Raw genomic sequence first — 20,602 nt, forward strand, 5'->3', positions numbered from 1 at the left:
TATTATTAACTATTGGATATTTTTAATTATATTTATTAATGTGATAAATTATAATTGAATTAATATATATGTCAACTACTTCAACGGTGTGGATCCATTTTGAAAATTTTAAGATAAACAACAATATTTTTCTTATTATTTATAAGTAGTTGAGTAAATAAATCACCTATTGTAGAGTTTAATAGAAAATTTTGAACATTGATAAATGTTTATGCTAATATTCATGTAAAAAATAATAATTTTATATATAGAGTAATATTATATATCACACCACCATCATACTTTTATCTTATTATGTAAGATGTGATATATTTATCACTATTAAATGATAAATAATCATTCAATTAAATATCATTTAATGATAATAAATATATCACATCTTATATAGTGAAATGAAAATATAATATATAAAATTTTCTTTTTTAAAATAAATATGTGGCGCTTGTGCGTAAGAATAATTTCTATTCATTAAAAGACACCTTAATAAGAGCATTCTCGTCAAATTCTCTAAATTTCTAAATTTTAGAAAATAAACTTAAACTTTTTTATAAAACTACATCTCCATCCAGTTCTTTATTTTAAGAAAGATTTTTAGGATATGAAGAGTGGCTTTTTAAATTAGGGAGTTACTGTTTATATATTAAATTATTATATATATTATAAAAAATAATTAAAGATATACAAATAACATGATAGAAAATAGAAATTATAAAAAAATATTATTTTAATATAATATGAAAAGAATAAAAAATGAGATATTGGAAGTTTTTGAAATACGAGTAAAATTTAACCCAAAAAAAAATATAGAATATGATTTTTAACCAAATTATGAGAAAACATGTAGGGCAGAATGTTCTTAATATAATCAGGCTAATCAGCAGCGCCAAATAACGAAAGAGGATTCCTCCGAGAGAGAGAGAGAGAGAGAGAGAGGCTAGTCTACACCTCTGTTTGTCTACCAAGAAACTCAGGAAAAGAAAAGGTAATAGAAGAAAAGGGCAAAAGAGGATTCGATTGGAAGAAAATGCAAGCCGTAGTGGTGAATACGCCCTTATACTGTAACAGGGCCCAACCAGCCCTAGAGCCTCCCACCTCTTCTCGCCCCTCCAAGGTTTTCTCTTTTCTGTCTCTCTCAACATTCACCGTTTATTTCTCCATTATAGAATAAGATTAATAGCATCAGTTTCTAATCGTAAAAGAAATTCTCAGAGCTCCAGCTTGTTTGGCACGCATCTTTCTATCGCGAGGGGACATGATTCGGTATGGCGAGATTCATATCGTTCCGTTCCAATTCGTTTCCAATCCCGCTCACGCAGTCCAATCTCTCACGGTTAGTATCTCTACGTGTTTTGTTTTCCTTTTGTGGATTTAACTTGAATGGAAAATGGGAAATTGGTGATTTTGTTGATTGTTTCATTGACTTTGAGATTTTCTTACTAAGTAGGCATTCCAAATTAAAATTTTCGGTCTCGATGAACACAAGATTAAGTTCTAAAGCATGGATTTAATCGTTAACAATACTCCTTTTCAGCTTTTTTCCTTCCAACCTATCAAATCTCAGAAGTTAACTTATTTGCATTCTGTACAGTTGTGAAGGCTGTTGCTACTCCGAATTCAGTTGTGGAATTGCCACTAACTGCTGAAAATGTTGAAAGTGTATTGGATGAAATCCGACCTTATCTAATTGCAGATGGGGGAAATGTGGCATTGCATGAAATTGATGGCAACGTTGTACGATTGAAGCTACAGGGAGCATGTGGCTCCTGTCCGAGTTCTGTTATGACAATGAAAATGGGCATTGAGTGTCGCTTGATGGAAAAGATCCCTGAAATAGTCGCAGTGGAACCGATAGCTGATGAAGAAACTGGTCTTGAGATGAATGAGGAAAATATAGAGGAGGTAACTTCTCATTTCCAGTAACAACTCAGTATATTCAACTACTAATATTATAAGCAGATAAAATGATATGTTGTTCCGTTTAAAGCTAAATGTACAAAGGTTTCTATGTGCACCACATTGTGTTGACAGTTCATACTGGAATTTAAGATATCTGCCAATGGATGTAGCCATGTCATTAAAAATGATGAATTGGTCAATTACATTCTTGGCTAAGCCATGAAGCTCTTCTTTTAGTGGGCATGCTTTCATTGCTTTGCCCAATTCAGTTCCAGATTGATATATGATCTATTGGTTGCCTCAAAATTTAGCTGGACCAGGGCTGGCCGTAGAAGGGTTGGTGAAATCCTGTTAATGAAAATGCTTATTAAGTACTAACTCATCTCAAGGAATCCTAATTTCGTGCTCATTTCAAGATATAATGTACCCCCGCCACTAAATATATATATATATATATAATTTAATCCATTTGCAGGTACTCGAAGAAATAAGGCCCTATCTAGTTGGGGTAGCAGGTGGATCACTTGAACTCGTGGCAATTGAGGACCCAATAGTCAAAGTTCGAATAACAGGACCAGCTGCAGGAGTGATGACTGTTCGCGTGGCTGTTACACAGAAACTGCGTGAGAAAATCCCATCCATTGCGGCAGTTCAACTTCTGTAAAATCCTAGGTTGAAAACACGCAATCCTGTTGTATTCCTTCGATTTTGTCACAATTTGCAAATGAACCGTGTCAATAAAAGCCTTTGGTAGTTTTATAGAATATGTACAGTTTGGTATTTGGTAGGCTGCAAAACTCCCGGCCAATTCTTGTAACCGGAAATCCTAGAGCGGACATTGGAGATCATATCCTGTGCATACAACAATCAACTAGCAACCGTTTCGCTAATACCCAAATATTCTCCTTAGTTCGTAGACCGAACTGCTCTCTCTCTCTCTCTCTCTCTGTTTGATTTGTATTTGGTATCGAGCTTGATAAGCAAAAACAATACTTAGGTTGATTTATGCATTTCAGATTACAAAAACAATACAAGATTGATGTTCGATATCGAGCTCAAGACGATTGATGAGCAACAATTAGTTTTCCACTTTTCCTCAACAACAAAACAGTATAGTTGCCAGCAAAAATATGAGGTCCCTTTCATGGGACTCATCCCCCCCTAGATCACATTCTTATCAGCTTGACAGACCTCCTTAATGACAGTAAAGTTTGATCACTGAATCAGCACCCGCAGTGAATAACCAGGGTTGCCTTGGATGGAATTTACAATCCATTACTCCTGCAATAAAGATGACATAATCAATGGCAATATGATATCAGTTTCTAAACAACATAAAAATGAACGAATCTTGTTCGTTCAAATACCCAACATAAAAGCAATGTCGACCAATAATATAACATAAAAATATTACTGTAGGAATTTGACCTAGAACTCTATTTGCTTCTTTCTTTGTTGACCATTGCATCTTCCATACTCCTATACTAATTACCCTCAGTATGTGCCCTATCAGGCTATGTCCAACACCCTTCTAAATGAATGAGTTATCTGATTGGATAATAATTATGACTCGAATAAAGACTTGAGAGCATTTAATTAACCGGGCAAAACAAAATACTGATGTTCAAGTTCATGGTTCAAGCTGGGATGAACTCGCCTCTCAGAAAGAAACATGGTCAATAGACTGCCCAACTGAGTTCCATAAAGTTGTCAACTTTAGTTCCATCCAAGATTTGATGCATAAATGCATATGCACACAGACGTGATTCGCAAGGGGTGTGTGTGTGGGGGGGGGGGGGGGAAATTAATTGTCTTCAGTTCTGGAAAGACAAACACAAATTAATTTTCCTTAGACAGTCCAACATGGCTATTGTTTTTATAGTACCCATTTTCACCCCAACCACCAATTGGAAAATAAATGACAAATATTCAAAGCTCTCACCTCTCCCATTTGAGCTTGTATGTCCTCTAAGAATTTCAAGGGGGACGACAAGAGGATTCTGGTTAAGATCAGAATAAACCATGCCATGAAAAACATATGCAGTGCAATCATCAGAGCATGAAGCAAATAGGGGATATGAGCGATGGAAGGCCACATTGGTAATGTCCTTTGGATGACACCTGAGAAAATTCCAAACACATCAATAAATGTAACACCATATAGACAAAAAAATTGTAGAAGGTGATGGGAATCTGTGTATATATTAATATATATATATATATATATATAAATATTGTAGCTTACGTATTTTTTTATCTCTAGATTTCTTAATCAAATAATCAATTTGCTCATTAACCATCACATCCACAAATACCAGATGTCCAACTTTATCATTTCAAGAAACCATATAAGCTTTTCAATTGAGGATAGACACAACATTTTCCACACAGAGATCTTTTATCCATGTATAGGATCATCATTATTATGCCAATTGGTGCTGTGACATACTTTAGAATTCTGTAAGGTTGAGATGAAAGGTCCATGTCAAACCAACACAATTTTCCCTCTTTGCTCCCCACAATTACATTATCACCTGCATGGAAAGGGCATCTCAGATATATTGAAAAGATGACTGAGCATATCAACAAATGAAAAACTAACCTAATCAAATAAACTTTCATCCACACAACAGAAAACACGTGGTATAATCAAGAAATGAAAATTGAAAAGATACCCCCAGGATGAACAGCAATGGAAGAGACTTCACGCAGTCCAGTCTCAAGCTTTTTGATGAACTTTTGCTGCCACAGATCGTAAACACGAACATTCTTCTTCGTTGAGATGAAAAAGATGGAACGAGTAGGATGGAACACTGCCGAAACTGGAAGTCCATGCAACTTGAATGGTATTCTTTGAGTATGCTTTTTAGAGAGCTGGTGTATAAGAACAGCTCTCGATTCACGTAATTAACATGTCAAGAAAATCCAAGGCATGTTCAAGAATAAATCAGCATTTATCAACCTGCTCATGTCGAAGCAGGAATAATTGCTTAAACATAGTCCCATGCTTAGATGATGCCATGCTGAACACCAAGTAACCCTTACTCAGTCCAGGGTGTTTGTGTATGAAGGGGTCTATATCACGAGTGAATAAAGTTTAAAAGACTAAGGGAACAACTGAGAAGACCATCATTGATAAATGGGAGAGTAAATCATGCATGTCAAATAATCAATTAAAGTAAAAATTAAAAAAAAGACTACGAGAAGGATATCAGCTGGCATTACGGTTGACAGGTAGTCCCCTTTACGGTGCCATTCTACTGAAGACACAGTCTGCGGCAGGACAACAAAGCAAGCAATTATATTATTATTAACTTTACCAGAAAACTATTATTATTATTTTTTTATTGGCATCAGGTGTCCGGAACAGCGTCCCGACAAATCTCAGTGCAGAGTAACTCTTAACATAAGATTATTATTATTATTAACAAGTAACTCTACAATAAAATTATACCACCTAAGGAAAAAGAAAGGGGGCAGAGTCGTGCTGAGTGGGATGGGAGGGAATTAGTTTTAAAGCAGACATACCTTAAAATGCCTTAACCTGATCCCTTCATGCTTATCATCTTGAAGCCAACTCACAATAGGCACTTTGTTGCCTAAGGATGCATAATATATTGTGCAAAGGTCAAAATACATTCATTTATTCTAGGACATTGAAAGTAATAGATATTTTGTACCGACCTGAATCATCTGGTGTTTTAGATGTCTCAACATGGAGAATTTCCTTAATCTTCTTCTGTTCTTCTTCATCACCAAAACCAGTGTTCAAAAGTAGTACATCTTGTCCCCTGAAAAATTTGCAGTAGTTGAACTAAACTGAAAAGTAATGTGAATCCCAGCTTCAATTTGTATTCAGTGCCCTTTTTCTCCGAGTAGGACAGGAAAAAAGATAAAACAAAGTATTGACCCTTACGCAGAGACAGCTAAAATAGGAAGCTCATGCAACGGATTCCATGCTACACACTTAACTGCTTCACCAATCTCCCAGACTCTAAGACATCTACCAGTTTCAACTTCCCAGATACGCACAGTTCCATCAAGAGAACCTTTGTGAACCATAAGAAGATCATAAGACCCAAATCCAATCATTCTTTTGTCTGCTTCCTGAATGAAATTACAACAAAGAGTAGCATACAAACCTGAAGCAACCCATTGCCCAGAAGCTTCAATAGAAATTGACATGACAGCATCCTGGTGACCTTTGTACTCAAGATAACATGTTATGGGGTAAGGCTTAAGATCTTTCCGACTTGGCAGCTTGGGCTTCAAGGATTCAGGATCAATATTAATCTGGAACATTAAAGGGATCAATTTTGATCAATTGGACCAACTATCATGTGATTAGAACATATTGATTTGAAAATGGATTACAGGAAAAATTATGCATCTGAATGTGCTTTGAAACTCAACATAAGAATTAAGGATAAATGAACAAGCAAATCAGCAAAACTTGGCCTCTTCGATCCTTAGCAAGTTTCTGACTTACACGTTTTTTCCGAACTCGGGGGCACAAATATAGGTCCAAACAACGTTCAAAAATGTCCTTAACACCATTATCATATGCTGGGATACTTCTCAAAGACATATACCTAATCAAATAGACAGTGATCAAGATGTTTGACAATCAAATACCAAACGAGAGAAGCAAATGGATATGGATTAAATACAGTTGCATTGTGCATTACCTTCTAGGTATAAACTTAGGCCGATCTTCATCGTACATCAATTGATAAGAATTAATCTCTTCTTGTGTTGGGATGTATTCCAAAGAAGGATTGTACGATTCCTCATGGCCTTTAAAGGAAATAGAGTAAAATTGGTGGGAAATTCCTTCACAGAAATTATGTAGTGTAACATTTAAAATCCAGAAAGATGGTTGAAAGATAATACCTGGCAATTTTGGCTTTGGTGCAGGAATGTAGGCTAAATGATTAGCCTTTTCTGTTGAGCTGGAATCATCTCCCCACAACGGATAGAAACGTTTTTCTTCCTTTGGCTTGTCAAACTTAATTAATCCCATACGAATTGCCCTAACAAGCTTAACAACCTGTAATTCATAAGAGGGAATGTAGTGTGTCACCAGAAAATAGGTCCGGACATTTGTTTATTTCTGAAGATTGATCATCAAAAGGAAGCAAATTAGAGGTAAAAGAAGTAAATCACCCAATCTTTGCCAGTTTGATATCTTTGTACATAACAAAGAAGATGCGCCCTGAAAGATGCCTTACCTTCTTACTTTCCCATTTTGAAGGAATGAACCGCCTCTTCGGTTCCGGAGCATTTGAGAGTGGGTGCTTGGCATCATCCCACTTAAACCAATCAACATAAGGCTGCAATTGGAAAACAAGAAGTTTTTTTTTTTATAAGAAAAAACAAGAAGTTAAATCCAAGCATACAATGAAGTAAGTAATTTGTTATGGTGCAAGAATGATATCCATAGACAAATGAAGGAGCATGAAATGAATCATAACTACAGACCGCATAAGGATCAAAGTCAGCATGCGGTGCCTTCCCTTTGAGCAATCTGCGAACAAGTCTCAGCTCTTTTCGCGTCACCTCTACTTCCTCATCATTGTATTCATCATAGATCTTGAGCCTGAAAAGGTTATATAATAAATACACCATGACCAAATGTATATGTTCTAAACAAAGACCTTCGCTGAAGAAAGACCCTTCACAAGTACTTCCAAGGAAATGAGGTGAGCAGTTATTATCTATCAAATTACTTTTTTTATTGGCACTGGATGTCCGGGAACAAAGCCCGATTAATTCTAGGGGTGCATAGGCCGTTGGCAAAGAGTTTCCTGCAAGTATACTTCAGGTAACTTAGGGGGAAATTCCCCCAGTTGAATGAACCCTACTCCCTAGAAGTTGTTTACACCCAAGGATTCGAACCTTCAGACCCATAGGGGGCATACCAACAAGACCAAGGCCCTTAACACTTAGCCAACCCCTAAAATTTATCTATCAAATTATTGATTACATGAATGAGAAAATAGAGAAGTATAATAAATAAACTCACCAATTTTTAGAGTCATCAGCACTTGCAAGAAACGAATCCAATTTATCTTGCCGTTCTTTCTTCTTAATCTTCTTCCCGGCAAGGTCATATCCAATATGGGCCTCATCCTTATACCATTCCAAAGGAACTTCTCCAATTGTATTTCGTGGAGCCACCTGTCCAAAGCAAGAACAAATATAGTCATTGCAAACAGCTGATACTTGAAACCTCAAATCTCATTCTACAAATACTCAAATGAAAATTAATTAAATATAAAAATGGACCTCATCTTCAGATGAATCACTCTCCTCAACTCCTTGTTGCAGTTCAGAGCTATTGCTTTGATCTTCTTGACCATGATCATCGTCCAAGCCATTATCATCTGAGTTGGCAATGCCCTGTTACAGTTACTTCTAAAACACTTTAGTATAAACTCAAAAGGCTTTTCCAGGCTCTAGAGAAACATGAAATTTCATGAAATATGCAAGTGATATATATATTATACACATACACACACAGATAGAGGGTGAGTGTGTGTTCCCATACGAATCATTGATATCTATATTTGTGAAGATAAGAATTATAGGTTGATCAATACAAAAAGTTATTTCCACATGATTCAGCCCTGATTTTATTTTCATTCACTAAATTTAAATTCTCGGATCCCTCACATGTTCAATATTTTTTTCTTATAATTTTATATCCTATCTTTCCCAGCATTCTCTTGGTCATTACAAAAAAAACTAAATACTATGCAAGGGAAATTATCGTGTACCTCATCTCCAGACGATCCACTTTCACTGGCTTCTGATTCACTCAACGACTGACCAGAGTCACCAGCCTCTGAAAAATCCTAGAACCACCAAATCCACTTCATTCATATAATCCGAAAAAAAAAAAAACATAAGAACATAGGAGCCAGGAGGCACACATAATAGATAAAACTTCCATTAGGAAGTTTATGAAAATATTTTTATTATAATACCGAATTTGCCCATTCACCTATTGCTATCGTCGAGCTGGGCAATCGAAAAGGTAAATTAATATGTAACACGTAGAAATCAAACAGAATATTAACGAAGCGACAAGCTAGTCACTTAAATCATCTTAAATGAAAAGACGCAGAGAAACAGTGAAGAAAGTTGAATAAATACTCGATAAACTGAAGAACGTAACTATTACTTAGTCTCCAGCGAGTTTAGAGCGGCCATCGATGATATAAAAAGGTAAAAAATACTCAAATCTACGCATAATGGACAGGTAACCAACTCCTTGCATAACATTCACACTTTTCTTTTACATTTTTTTTTAGGAAATATTCTGCCAGAGAAAATTTTCGAGAGAAATAAACAGTGTAGAACATGAAAGTACCTCGTAGTCAGAATCAGATTCAGAGTCAGAAGCAGATGCTAATTGCCGCTGATGTTGTTTTTGTAGTAGTGCTAGTGGAGGTTTTTCATTGATTAAAGGCTCTTCTTCGGACTGTGGATTTGAAGCATTCCTCATCCTCTTATTTTCCTCCTTATTTTTCATCTCCACACCGTTTCCTTCTCCGTCTATCTCCCTCGCAACAATTACGAGGAGATGGTTTAGGGTTTTAGAATTTAGAGCTTAGAAGTTAGGAGTACGGTAAGGATGATAAGGATCGTGGGCTAGGGATCGTGGGCTTAGGGCAGTCTACGTTGGCCCATAGTCACGTATATGGGCTAAGGCTCAAATAAACCCAAATTTCTTAAGCCCAAATTCTACTAATTCGTTCGATAGTGGTTGGGTCATACGCAACTTATATTTAGCGGTGTCATCTCAAGTTAATGGATCGTGTTCGTGTCGTGTCAAAAAATGTATATTATATTATATAGCTCAACCCTAACCCGACCCGTTAAGCTTATCGTGTCAAAATCTTAAATCCTAACACGACCCGTTAATATAACGGGTCGTGTCGTGTCAACCCGTTTTGATCATCAGTGAATATTATGAAATAAGTTAACACGATAAAATACGACTCGTTTCAAACTATTTATGTAAATGGGTTGAATAAGTCCGAAATTAACTAATTTGACCTGATTAAATTTAGTATAATTTTATATAAATTTAAAAATCACAATATTTATAAAAATTATAAAGATAACTACAAGTCCAAAATTACAATCTAAACAATAAAAATATTGAAATTAAAATTCTAATAATTTTACTTTTAGGTATAAGAGTATAATTTTAATTTTAATTTTTTTAATGTGTCATAACGGGTTGACCCGTTATCAACCTGTTAAGCAATCGTGTCTTAACGAGTCAATCTGTTTTGACCCGAATCTATTAAAACTAAATCCTAATCTGCTATTATTGTATCGTGTTCGTGTAGGTTAACGGGTCGTGTAACATATTGCCACCCCTACTTATATTAAAGTCCTACGCCATTTTAATGATTCGGGCATGTGGTCAGGAAATGTACATAGTAGTGTTTTTTTTCTTTTTCTTTGGATGGGGAGGGATGTTTAGGGCCAAGGAATTTAGGATTTGTTTTGAATCTTGATTTCTGGTTTAGTTAAGATGAAAACACGACCAACTCTGAGAATTGACAAACATCCGCTAAGATGGGAGGGAACCCACTTGTTGAGATTCTAGTTCATTATTACAACCAGACAAATGAATATATGCTTCCACAGGTGATATCTTCAGAGATGTCTCCATATTCATGCGGTGTCATGCATACATTAGAACTACTATATATAGACGAGCAGACTTCAGAGTGAGTGCTTTTGCTTGCTCATAGTCATCCGATTGGACCGATTCTCTTCAAAATCAAAAAAAAAAAAAAAATAACAAATAACTTTTACTCAAAATCATCATCATGTTCTACAGTATCAGGAGACAATCTTTTCTGGGGTAATTGATCTCCAGGAGAGAGTTTAGTCTTCACTACATGTGTTGAGCCTTTTAAAGTAGTTCTCACTGATTTCATTGTTGCCCTAGACAAAGGCTTGGAAAATGTACTGACAGAATCTCTATCGGACAAAACAGATTGTATCGGTTTTTGGTGCTGAGAAAAGAAGATGGATTTTTGGTTCATGTTTTGCTTTGATCTGAATCCGTTATCATTTCTTTCTGCTCCCTGCACTTTTGGACTTACAGACTCAACAGGTACAAGCTTACCATCCACTTGGTTTGTGAAAACAAAAGTCACCTGCAATAACAACAATGTGAGTACCAGTTCAATTTATATCTACTCTCCAGTAGGAGATGAAGAGAGTAAAGCACTGTAGATTGGGGATGTAAATCATACATGATATTGTTCAGCGTTATACTTCACTAACAAGGGAAGCAAAACTGACTTTAACACGTGTTTGATCATTTTAAATCCTAAGTAACTGCCACAGATCTTAACAGTCACTGGCTGTCTGCCAAAACAAGGCATGCATTCTATGTCGACGTAAAATTCAGTGTTATGTATTCATGGAACGCTTCATGCAAGTAAGGAAAGGAGAGACAACCTTTTTAAAAATCATACAATAAATTCTGTGTTATACAAGTTTGTGCCAAAGCTGGTTTCCATTACCAAGAAAATGCACGCGGGGGCCTGGTAATACTCTTTGACTACAAATGCAAATAAAATGTGGCCATTGCCTTTGGACCAAATATATTAAACTATTGACACACCTCATCACCAGCAGAAGCTTGAAAAATAGTATCGGGTACTGAAGTGGAGAAGAAATGATGCCCCCAACTACCCAAATCTTCTTCTAGAGGAGTCCCTACCTGAAATTATCATCTCAAATATAAGAATCAAATTAAACGCCTAAAATAAAATCAGCAGAAGCAATATCTGCTGAATAGATGCGGACAACCTGTTTCTCTGAGCTCCTTAACTTATGCAAGCATCCAGAAATTTCCGCAAATCTGCCTATATCAGAGGTTTCTTGATCGGATTGGCAATTAATATTTGTTAAGTGATTTCCATCTCCCTCTTCTATACTCTCAGGCCTATCATTGCAATTTTGGCAACGTATGCAGTTCATATTTTCATGGATTTCAGACCTACATGCATAACAAGAAATCTTGCAGCTAAGAAACATTTCAACCTACATCGTTCAAAAGAACAATGCAAGGTACACGGACTAGAAAGCAAAAATGAAAAACAAAACAGAAGAAATTTGGCATAAGGTAAGAAGGTGCTGTTGCAGATCATCTCATCTTTCTAACGGTATCATCCATAAGTGTACTACAGTTACTGATCTCATGATCAACTTTTGGACTGCTAACACAGAGAGAGAGAGAGAGAGAGAGAGAGAGAGAGAGAGAGAGAGAGAGAGAGAGAGGGAGAGCAAAAACGGATACATACTGATGCTCGCTTTATTCAAAACATATAAAACAATAAACAAGTATAGCTGACAAGGAGAGACCTATTGCATCTGGCCATGGACAGCATGCAAACTATACCAGGATTATAAAGAATATGCCATGTTTGTATCGACTATTTGAAAACTATACATTCATAGTCAATTAAACTCTCCAACTTGTCCCTTCAGCCAATTCATTCACCATGAAGCAGATATACATGCAAGTGACAGTGCAGTGATGTACTCAACAATTTTTAAAAGCTCATTACCTAACATTCTCACGAAATGTAAAAAGATCGCGAAGATCTTCCATTGAAAGAAAGTTGACCTGAGATTTAGACAGTTTCACACATTCATTTAAGAGCAAATACCAACTGCAAAGAAACATTCAAAGCTACTCAAACCTGTGTCGTAAGGGTATCTGCTTGCTCCTGTTGGATAACTTTTTGAAGCCCTTCTTTTGACATCTGACGCTGGTACACCTACAGCAAATTTAAACTGTTCAACAATATGAATCTAAACAGAATTGCTCTGAATTACCAAACAAATGCAGAAAGGAAAAAAGGATAGTGGTTGTATTATCTAAATTACTTCCATGATCCAACCTTTTCTTCAATTGTTCCTGTACTTAACAATCTGTAGATGTATACTCTCTTCTTTTGTCCATCCCTCCAGACCCTTGCAGCAGCCTTAATGGAGACACATTGCAAACAGTAACTACATTATGTCTCTGAATGAAACTTCTGCATATTTAATGACTCACATTCCATTTGTTCATCTAGAGATTAACCTAGGCTATTACTTGTTTATCATTTGCAGGATTCCAGTCTGGATCAAACAAAACTAGTCGATTTCCACCTATCAAATTGAGGCCGCAACCACCAGCCTTGCTGCTTAAGAGAAACACAAACTCATCCTGCAAGATGTTGAGTTAAAATTATGTTTCCAATAGAGAGGCCTAATGGAGCTCAACCAAAACACAAATGTAAAGCATATATACAAAGCCTAGATTCCGAATACAGTTTTGAAGTGAAGAACAGTATACCTTTGATGGGTCATTGAAGCGGTTGACTAACTTCTGTCTTTTACTGATCGATGTGGTTCCATCAAGCCTCAAATATGGGTATCTTCTTTCACGACACAATTGAGCGAAAAGGTCCAGTGTCTGATACATCACAGTCACCTTGATTTAGGAAAAAAACTGAATCTAATAGGGTTTTTTTAATGTAATAAATCACTGAGTCACCATTGAACAAGTCAATAAATGGGTATCTTCTTTCACGACACAATTGAGCAAAAAGGTCCAGTGTCTGATACATCACAGTCACCTTGATTTAGGAAAAAAAAAAACTGAATCTAATAGAATTTTTTTAATATAATAAATCACCAAGTCACTATTGAACAAGTCAATAACAATCAAGTCGAAGATAAATAAAAATTCAGTTTGACTTATCCATAGTCAGGTATGATAAATCGAAAACTCGTGCAGGCATGTGTCTAACACAGTACAAGTATGGTAGGATCATTGAAGCCTATTGGGGGGAACCTTGACAATAAATGTGTTGGGAAAAAAAGGAAGAAGAAGAAGAAATTACCAAGCACTATGACATTGTAGGATGACAAGAACTATAACTTAAGCGAAGCAACATTGTAGGAAGAAGAACTACTTGTATTGTAGGATGACATTGTAGGATGACAAGAACTATAACTTAAGCGAAGCAACATTGTAGGAAGAAGAACTACTTGTATTGTTATGACATCCACCATAGGGAAGTTTCATCATTTAGCTTTGGATTAATAATGGCATCCTTACACAAGTAGGCTCAAGTTTTGTAAGACACAGCGGTAGGTTGACAGGCACAGAAAGCTTGGTTGAAACAACATAAATTTTAGAACAAGTAATGGAAGGGCCCCTTGCAAATTCAACAATGGAGCCGAAGATGAAGAGTCTTGCTGAGATGTAATTAGAGAGCAAGAAGCTCAAGAAGAATCAGTGAAAACAGAGAAGGATGGCGAGAAGTGGAGCAGAGAGATGGAGTGCAAAGGTTGTAAGTCTGTTGTAACTTTCAGAGTTTGTGTGTGTCATTCCTTCCTTGCAGGCACTTTTGTTCATGCAAAGCTTGGGAGGCTCTTCTTGATTCTTCCCTATTCTATGGAACAGCAAAGAAGGCTAGCTAAAGGCTTTTCCTAGGCAAAATTTCTGGAAAATTATAGAAATGAAAAACTTGATGGAATAGCACTGACTGCTAACACATCAACAACTGGAACCCGTTCCCACAAAAACAAAAAGCAATAGTGCATATAATAGTTTGGTTTTTATTGCATTACTATCTTGTATACCTGGGTATAGTTCGACACAAGGACAATACGATCATCAGTCCTCTGACGTAGGTGAGCTAGTAACCGGGCTAAGACATGCATTTTCCCAGATAGCTCAACCCAAGCCCCATCGCCGCCAGTCCATGACCCAGATCTGCAAAAAACAGAAACAAGAAAAATATGAGTATAATTATGTAAAAGTATAAAATATATAAAGCATCATATATAAGATTGCTTGCCTTCCGGAGAACATCTCTGGTGGGAAAAAGCGAATGCAATCCTCAAAACCTGAAGTTCCTGGACTCCCACTTTTTACGGTATCATAGATGAGCTATGAGATAGAGATAACAGATCGCCCATGAGGATGAAAGTAATATTGACACTATTTAAAACAAGCATATTATGGAGAAGAGATGCGTGTTTAGAGCCCAGATGACTTAAGATTTCCCAGCGGATTTTAACCAATCTAACCTGTGGATTTGCTGTTACTATTCCAAATTGAAAAACCTCTAAGATAATTATAAGATCTTCAGGAAAAATCAAGGAATGTTTTTTTGTTTTATTTTTTGATAAGTGGAAACATCAAGGAATGTTACCCCCTCCTGGCGGGAAAAGAAAACCCCATACCTTTGGATGATTGCACAGCTTTTTTAGAGCAGTAATATAGGCCAAAATCTTTGATTGCTTCATATCTTCAGTTATTGCCCGTTTAACCTGTGTTTAGTGGATTTTGAATAGTAAACAAGTCCAGGAAAACATTCTTGTTAGTAACTGCTAATAAATTTTTTTCGGAAAATACATGCTCTGATAGCTGAAGAAGAACGACAACTTACATTTTTTGAATGTATAAAATGGTTGTACAAGTCTGATTGGAGAGGAGTCAACTTGCAGCAAACAACTTCAACCATCTGCAAGTAGAAAAGAACATGAAGTCTTATGAAGCAAAATGATATCTTCTCCGAGAAAAGAAAAAAAAATGCACAAAGGAAAAAAATCACTAGGTGGCAGACCAAGCAGGCAGACCTTCGGTGGCAAGTGATTTGATAACAGTGCATTAGTCCTCCGCAGTATGAACTGTAAATAAATGGGGATGAGTTGAGTGAGAAAATAAAATACAAATGCATTTTTCTTGAACAGCTCTATGTGCTACCCATCATTACCTAGAAGTAAATATTCATAGAGCATCAAGAACTTTGACATTTCTATGATCAGAATGGTGAAAGATGCTAATGAAACACACGAAAGCATTAAGTGACAAAGTTGAATTCTACCAATTTCATGTTAAAAACGAAATATTACCTGGTTAACTTTTGCACTTAGTTCTGATGCACGCTCATTACCTAGTTTCTTCTCTTCTTCAGTGGCAGTAGGTTCTCTTCCACAAATTATAGGTGCCTTCATGATACATGTGTCACATTTTTTAAAACATAATGAACATGCATTGAGTATAGAAAATGGAGAGATAGTGTGCGTTTAGAGTATAAAATTAGCATTTAGGGCTGGTTTGGATACCCAAACCCAAACTATCTTATCTCATATAATCATTACAACTTTTACAAATTTTCACATAAAATATAATAAATAATTTAATATTTCCAAATCTCAAAACAAAACGAATATTAAAAAATTATATTATAACTATATTTTATTCAACTTTTAACAAAACATCTTATCTCTTCTGAACAATGTAATCAAAACTAAGCGTTAGAGCTTGCTGCGAATGTGTCGATTTCTTAGCTCAACAACCAGTAAGTCATACGTAATGCCCTAACCAAATAAAAAGGATACTAGAGAGAAACAAATGAAAAGCAACCTCAGCAAGTCGGAAAACTGATTAACCCAATTCAACAATATATTTTCGTCCTCGACAGCTCTAGAAAGTGTATAACAGTTCAGCAATCCTCAACAGCAATAAATTACACATAAAAAAAACAAAAAAAAAAATCCTACCTAAGCGGGGCAGTAGAGTTGTATTTCAGGCTTTGCCTTTCTTTGATCAATAAAATTGTTTATTTATTAAAAAAAAAAAAATTATACATAAAAAGTAACGCAATCAGATCACCTCATAATAATGGCGAAAATACGCAACATCCCCCAATATTCCAGGATTAGTAAAGTTAACCATAGCAAAGAATTCTTCCAGGTCATTCTGCAGGAGTATGTATTGAGAGATAATTATGATAATGGATATGAGCATCAAATCATAAGATCTAAAAGTATCGGGTATTCATGTTAAGTGCCTCTTACCTGCATTGGCGTTCCTGATAATAATATACGGCGCTTGCACGAGAGAGTGGCCAATGCCTGATCCATATAAATGTTTTTTCATATAATTTTTGGAAAAAAAAGGGTTAAAAATTGGCATCTATGTAAAAGAATATTTACAGAAAAATAAACTACTACATATCTTGTACCCGATTTGTTAATGTCTGATCATTCTTCAGCCTATGGGCCTCGTCACATATGAGAAGGTCACAGGATTCACTATGGCTAAATTTTGATGAATGCAACCGGAATGTCTCGTATGAAACAATCAGCACCTGTGGAAGTATTTATTGAATAAGCCTATTTTTCGAGATAATAAATTTCGAGTATAGTTACGCAAACTTGCCTGTAAGGAGTCGCGGGGATTGGTGAATCTGTCGATCCCAGAGACAACATCATCTCTGGTGCTTTCACAGAGAGCAACAAGCTGAACTCTCTCTCCAATCCACTTCATAATTTCAGCCTCCCAATTGCTTACTAGACTGGTAGGAGTAACAATGATGGCCTTTTTAACCATCGGCTTCCCGTCAAACCCTTGACGAAGAAGAGTATAAAGTAAGGTAATTGACTGCAACGTCTTTCCCAAACTGCAAAAATCAAACATTACCATGTGAAGATATGAGGAGACAAAAATAAAGATGAAATAACCAGAAAAAACTGTAGATAATATCACAAATTGTACCCAGGGTTAGAAGGTAAAAAGGGATCGGATAGAGAGATATTCACCCCATGTCATCAGCCAGAATGCATCCGCATATATTTGCTTCACTACACAACCCCGAAACACATTCAAACATAAACTGAACCCCTTCTCTGCAGTAAAAGTAAAAGAAATTTTCTCGTCAGTTACAAGAAACCACAACCAACTGAAAATATGATGCAAAGTACAGAAATTTTGGCACTTTTTATATGCAACATATGTTTGAGGGAAGATGAATAGAATTAGATAAAGTTTCTGTTTACGCTCATGATGCACGAGGGGCAGTGTCAATTATTATGATGCACCTATAAATTTTTAAAAAGGAAAAACCTCTCCATATAAAACCCTATGCTGCATATAGAAAATTTAGAACTGATATCACCTTTGATGGGGCCGCAGGAAACGAACAAGCAATGGATCAACTGCTATCTGCACCAAATTAGCAGTCACATCCTCAGATTCTTCAGGTTGCCACAACACCAAAGGCTCAACTCCTGGTGGCAGAGTCACACTCTCCTCGACTTCAACCTTCCCAACAGTACTCGGTACGTTCAGTCTATTGGTAATTGCAACCAAGGCTGGCCTTGAAGAGCCCCAAGGAACAAACCGTTTGCGGGCCCAGAGTCGACGAGCAAGTTGTTCGCTCTGCTCATCATAGCCATTAGAGCATGGGGGTTTAAAGGGTTTCCTACAAACTGCTGCTGCTTCTGTCACTGAAAGAACTCGTGGAAGCAGTGATTGTCTCTTCACGATAAGGTTGCCTCTGATAAATATGATCACAAATTCCAACGAGAATTTGTGTAAATTTTATTTAACATAAAGAATTTTCAAATTTGATTAATAATATGAATGAAAAAAAAAAAAAAAAAAACTCTATCAGCATTTTCCCAATGACAAACCCTTAAATCTCAATTAAATAAGACAAGCTTAATATTTTACAAAAATAAAACTGATAATGAACTGGCTTCATAGACAAAACGTGGAGATTGCATCGAATAATAGCAGCAATAAATTCACCGTCTAGCTTAGGCCTACTATAAACAGATTCCAAAAACAGAACAGGAAAAAAAAAATCGTACTCTTCAATTTTCGTTAGTTTTCTGATATTGTCAAACGGAATTCTACGAAACTCAGGTCCGTAAATTGAAACGTTGAAATCGGACGGTGTAATTGGAACGCACGGGCATTTTAGAACAAAAATACAAAACCCAAAGTTGAAATGAAAGAGCTCCAATTTAGTATAAACGTGAGAATATAAAAGTAAATGCATCTTAGGGATAAAATCACTATTTAAAACAAATTAGACGGTACCTCAGGAGAGCATCGACGTTCTTCGATTTCCGATCTTCATCGAAGGGGGCAGAACGACCCACAGGCGGTTCGTCTTCTTTGTTAGCGTCTTCGAGCTCTTCTTCTTCGTGGTCCACCGTGTACTCCTCACTGGAATCGCTGGGATCGGAAGCTGAGAGAACCTCTTCATCTTCGTCTTCCATGGAAACCCCCTATCCTCCTTTTTCCCAGAGTTCTAAAGTTTAGACGCGGTGTGTGTTACTGTGCAAACTTAAATCTAATGGAATTTGGCGGTAAAATGTTTGCGAGCTTTTTGTGAATATTGCGGCGAAAGTTAATGTTAGGGACTGTCGGGGAGGCTGCATAAAAATGGATTTTGGGCTGCAGTGCTTTTGAGAAGTTGAATAGCAAACGATTGAAATTGGGCCATTTGGTCTGCGGCGCCAGGTCAATTTTCCGGCCCAGACTCTTCAATACCCGCATTTGAATTTGTTTTTAATTTTTTATCTTATCCAGAGACTTGGTTTTGATCCCTAGCTGAATTTCTTCTCACTTTGCAAATTCTATCTTTTCGTTTTATTCCATCTTGCTTGATGAGAGACAGATCATTGCAAAGTGGGTTTTTCATTTTCCATCACATCAGTACTCTTAAAGTAATATATCACTATATTACCATCTCACTTACATCCACCTAAATAAAATGTGGCACATTTATCACAATTAAATGATCATTTATTATATATGTATTTATCATTAAATAGTGATAAATAAGCCACATCATATATAGTAAGATATAAGCGAGATGGTAATGTGGTATATAACATTACTCATATTGAAATACATACATTCCATATAACTAATGGGTAATGATATCTGTTGCAGTGTTGCATCTCACATCGAGAATATGAAATTAAAGAGGAAAGAAGAGAAGTTAAAAATAGAGGAGTTAAAGTCATTGAAATGAAATAATCTGTTATTTCTGTTATATTGTTATTTTACTTGTAAATGTAATATAAATAGGGCTATGTCAATGTAAATGTACAATAATTCATTCCATAGATCAGCAGCAGATGCAACAAACAATAAACTATTTCGTATTTCTTTAGAAATAGAATTCATCAGCCAAGAAAGTACCAAATTGTTTGCTCTTAACCATGCCGTGTGTTTAACGAATTGATCAGTAGAGGGAGGAAGAATTGTACCATCAATGAACTGTACTTTGTTCTTCACTATCAACGCGATAACAATTGAGCGACTCCATGCAACGTAGTTCTCTCCATTAAAAACTTCTGATACTAGCAGAGCACCCGGATTGTCGCTAGGATGTAGATAATACGGACTCGAAGAGTCGTCGGAGGGATTGATAAGAGGAGATCGATTTTCTGGAAAAATTATTGGAGAATCTTCAGAACTCATTTTCAAGAATTCGTTCTTGAGAAATGTAAGATTTCAAGAAATTCCAGAATCAGAAAGTAGGGTTACAGAATCGGAAAGAAATTCCAGAGCAGAATTTCGCAAGGAAAGAAGTAGAAGATTAAGAAAAGAAGTAAAAGATTGAGAAGTAGAAAAGAAAAGAATGTTGCGGTTGCGGAAGCGTGAAAAAAATTTTCAATCTGATACCATGTTGATAATCAGATGAGTGAACTGGAGATGAAACTCGATGAGAGAGATGAAGCTCGATGAGAGAAAGGGAAAGTGAAAACAGAATGAAGCTCTGATAAAGTGACTGTATTAGAGAATGAATTACTGTACATTTACATTGACATAGCCCTATTTATATTACATTTACAAGTA

General features: G+C 36.2%; 3 protein-coding genes across 3 annotated transcripts; 1 reads left to right on the top strand and 2 right to left on the bottom strand.

Moving 5' to 3' along the window:
- The first annotated feature begins 889 nt into the window (after nucleotides 1–889).
- LOC122310533 (nifU-like protein 2, chloroplastic) lies at nucleotides 890–2,805 on the top strand. Its single transcript, XM_043124487.1, has 4 exons — nucleotides 890–1,111; nucleotides 1,210–1,330; nucleotides 1,589–1,899; nucleotides 2,372–2,805. Exons 1-4 carry the CDS (start codon nucleotides 1,025–1,027, stop codon nucleotides 2,558–2,560), a joined length of 708 nt encoding a protein of 235 aa, XP_042980421.1. The 5' UTR covers nucleotides 890–1,024; the 3' UTR covers nucleotides 2,561–2,805.
- Nucleotides 2,806–2,873: 68 nt separating this feature from the next.
- On the bottom strand, nucleotides 2,874–9,496 carry LOC122310532 (ribosome biogenesis protein BOP1 homolog). Its single transcript, XM_043124486.1, has 18 exons — nucleotides 9,272–9,496; nucleotides 8,676–8,753; nucleotides 8,185–8,298; nucleotides 7,922–8,076; nucleotides 7,378–7,495; nucleotides 7,128–7,229; nucleotides 6,790–6,946; nucleotides 6,585–6,693; nucleotides 6,386–6,488; nucleotides 6,039–6,189; nucleotides 5,813–5,945; nucleotides 5,581–5,687; nucleotides 5,425–5,495; nucleotides 5,109–5,169; nucleotides 4,572–4,799; nucleotides 4,346–4,430; nucleotides 3,839–4,017; nucleotides 2,874–3,177 (listed from the first exon to the last, which is right to left on the bottom strand). Exons 1-18 carry the CDS (start codon nucleotides 9,431–9,433, stop codon nucleotides 3,092–3,094), a joined length of 2,199 nt encoding a protein of 732 aa, XP_042980420.1. The 5' UTR covers nucleotides 9,434–9,496; the 3' UTR covers nucleotides 2,874–3,091.
- Nucleotides 9,497–10,709: 1,213 nt separating this feature from the next.
- LOC122308801 (protein CHROMATIN REMODELING 25) lies at nucleotides 10,710–19,152 on the bottom strand. Its single transcript, XM_043122027.1, has 21 exons — nucleotides 18,830–19,152; nucleotides 17,901–18,281; nucleotides 17,545–17,631; nucleotides 17,165–17,405; nucleotides 16,968–17,093; nucleotides 16,801–16,857; nucleotides 16,616–16,702; nucleotides 15,853–15,948; nucleotides 15,577–15,627; nucleotides 15,387–15,461; nucleotides 15,181–15,267; nucleotides 14,793–14,884; nucleotides 14,575–14,707; nucleotides 13,280–13,399; nucleotides 13,037–13,150; nucleotides 12,840–12,923; nucleotides 12,639–12,716; nucleotides 12,504–12,562; nucleotides 11,743–11,932; nucleotides 11,555–11,653; nucleotides 10,710–11,081 (listed from the first exon to the last, which is right to left on the bottom strand). Exons 1-21 carry the CDS (start codon nucleotides 19,009–19,011, stop codon nucleotides 10,731–10,733), a joined length of 2,790 nt encoding a protein of 929 aa, XP_042977961.1. The 5' UTR covers nucleotides 19,012–19,152; the 3' UTR covers nucleotides 10,710–10,730.
- Nucleotides 19,153–20,602: the final 1,450 nt, after the last annotated feature.

Source organism: Carya illinoinensis, chromosome 5 (genome assembly GCF_018687715.1).
Source record: "Carya illinoinensis cultivar Pawnee chromosome 5, C.illinoinensisPawnee_v1, whole genome shotgun sequence".
NCBI lineage: Eukaryota > Viridiplantae > Streptophyta > Magnoliopsida > Fagales > Juglandaceae > Carya > Carya illinoinensis.

What these genes read in the sequence shown, in the direction of transcription:
- LOC122310533 (XM_043124487.1), top strand. Translation starts at nt 1,025, where the DNA reads ATGCAAGCCGTAGTGGTGAATACGCCCTTATACTGTAACAGGGCCCAA. An exon ending in ACGCAGTCCAATCTCTCACG is followed by an intron (nt 1,331 to 1,588) that starts GTTAGTATCTCT and finishes CATTCTGTACAG; the next exon opens with TTGTGAAGGCTGTTGCTACT. An exon ending in ATGAGGAAAATATAGAGGAG is followed by an intron (nt 1,900 to 2,371) that starts GTAACTTCTCAT and finishes ATCCATTTGCAG; the next exon opens with GTACTCGAAGAAATAAGGCC.
- LOC122310532 (XM_043124486.1), bottom strand. Translation starts at nt 9,433, where the DNA reads ATGAAAAATAAGGAGGAAAATAAGAGGATGAGGAATGCTTCAAATCCA. An exon ending in TGGGCAATGGGTTGCTTCAG is followed by an intron (nt 5,946 to 6,038) that starts GTTTGTATGCTA and finishes TGGTTCACAAAG; the next exon opens with GTTCTCTTGATGGAACTGTG. An exon ending in TCAGGTTAAGGCATTTTAAG is followed by an intron (nt 5,170 to 5,424) that starts GTATGTCTGCTT and finishes GTCCTGCCGCAG; the next exon opens with ACTGTGTCTTCAGTAGAATG.
- LOC122308801 (XM_043122027.1), bottom strand. Translation starts at nt 19,011, where the DNA reads ATGGAAGACGAAGATGAAGAGGTTCTCTCAGCTTCCGATCCCAGCGAT. An exon ending in ATCAGACATTAACAAATCGG is followed by an intron (nt 16,858 to 16,967) that starts GTACAAGATATG and finishes TATATGGATCAG; the next exon opens with GCATTGGCCACTCTCTCGTG. An exon ending in ACATTTCGTGAGAATGTTAG is followed by an intron (nt 11,933 to 12,503) that starts GTAATGAGCTTT and finishes TTATGCATGTAG; the next exon opens with GTCTGAAATCCATGAAAATA.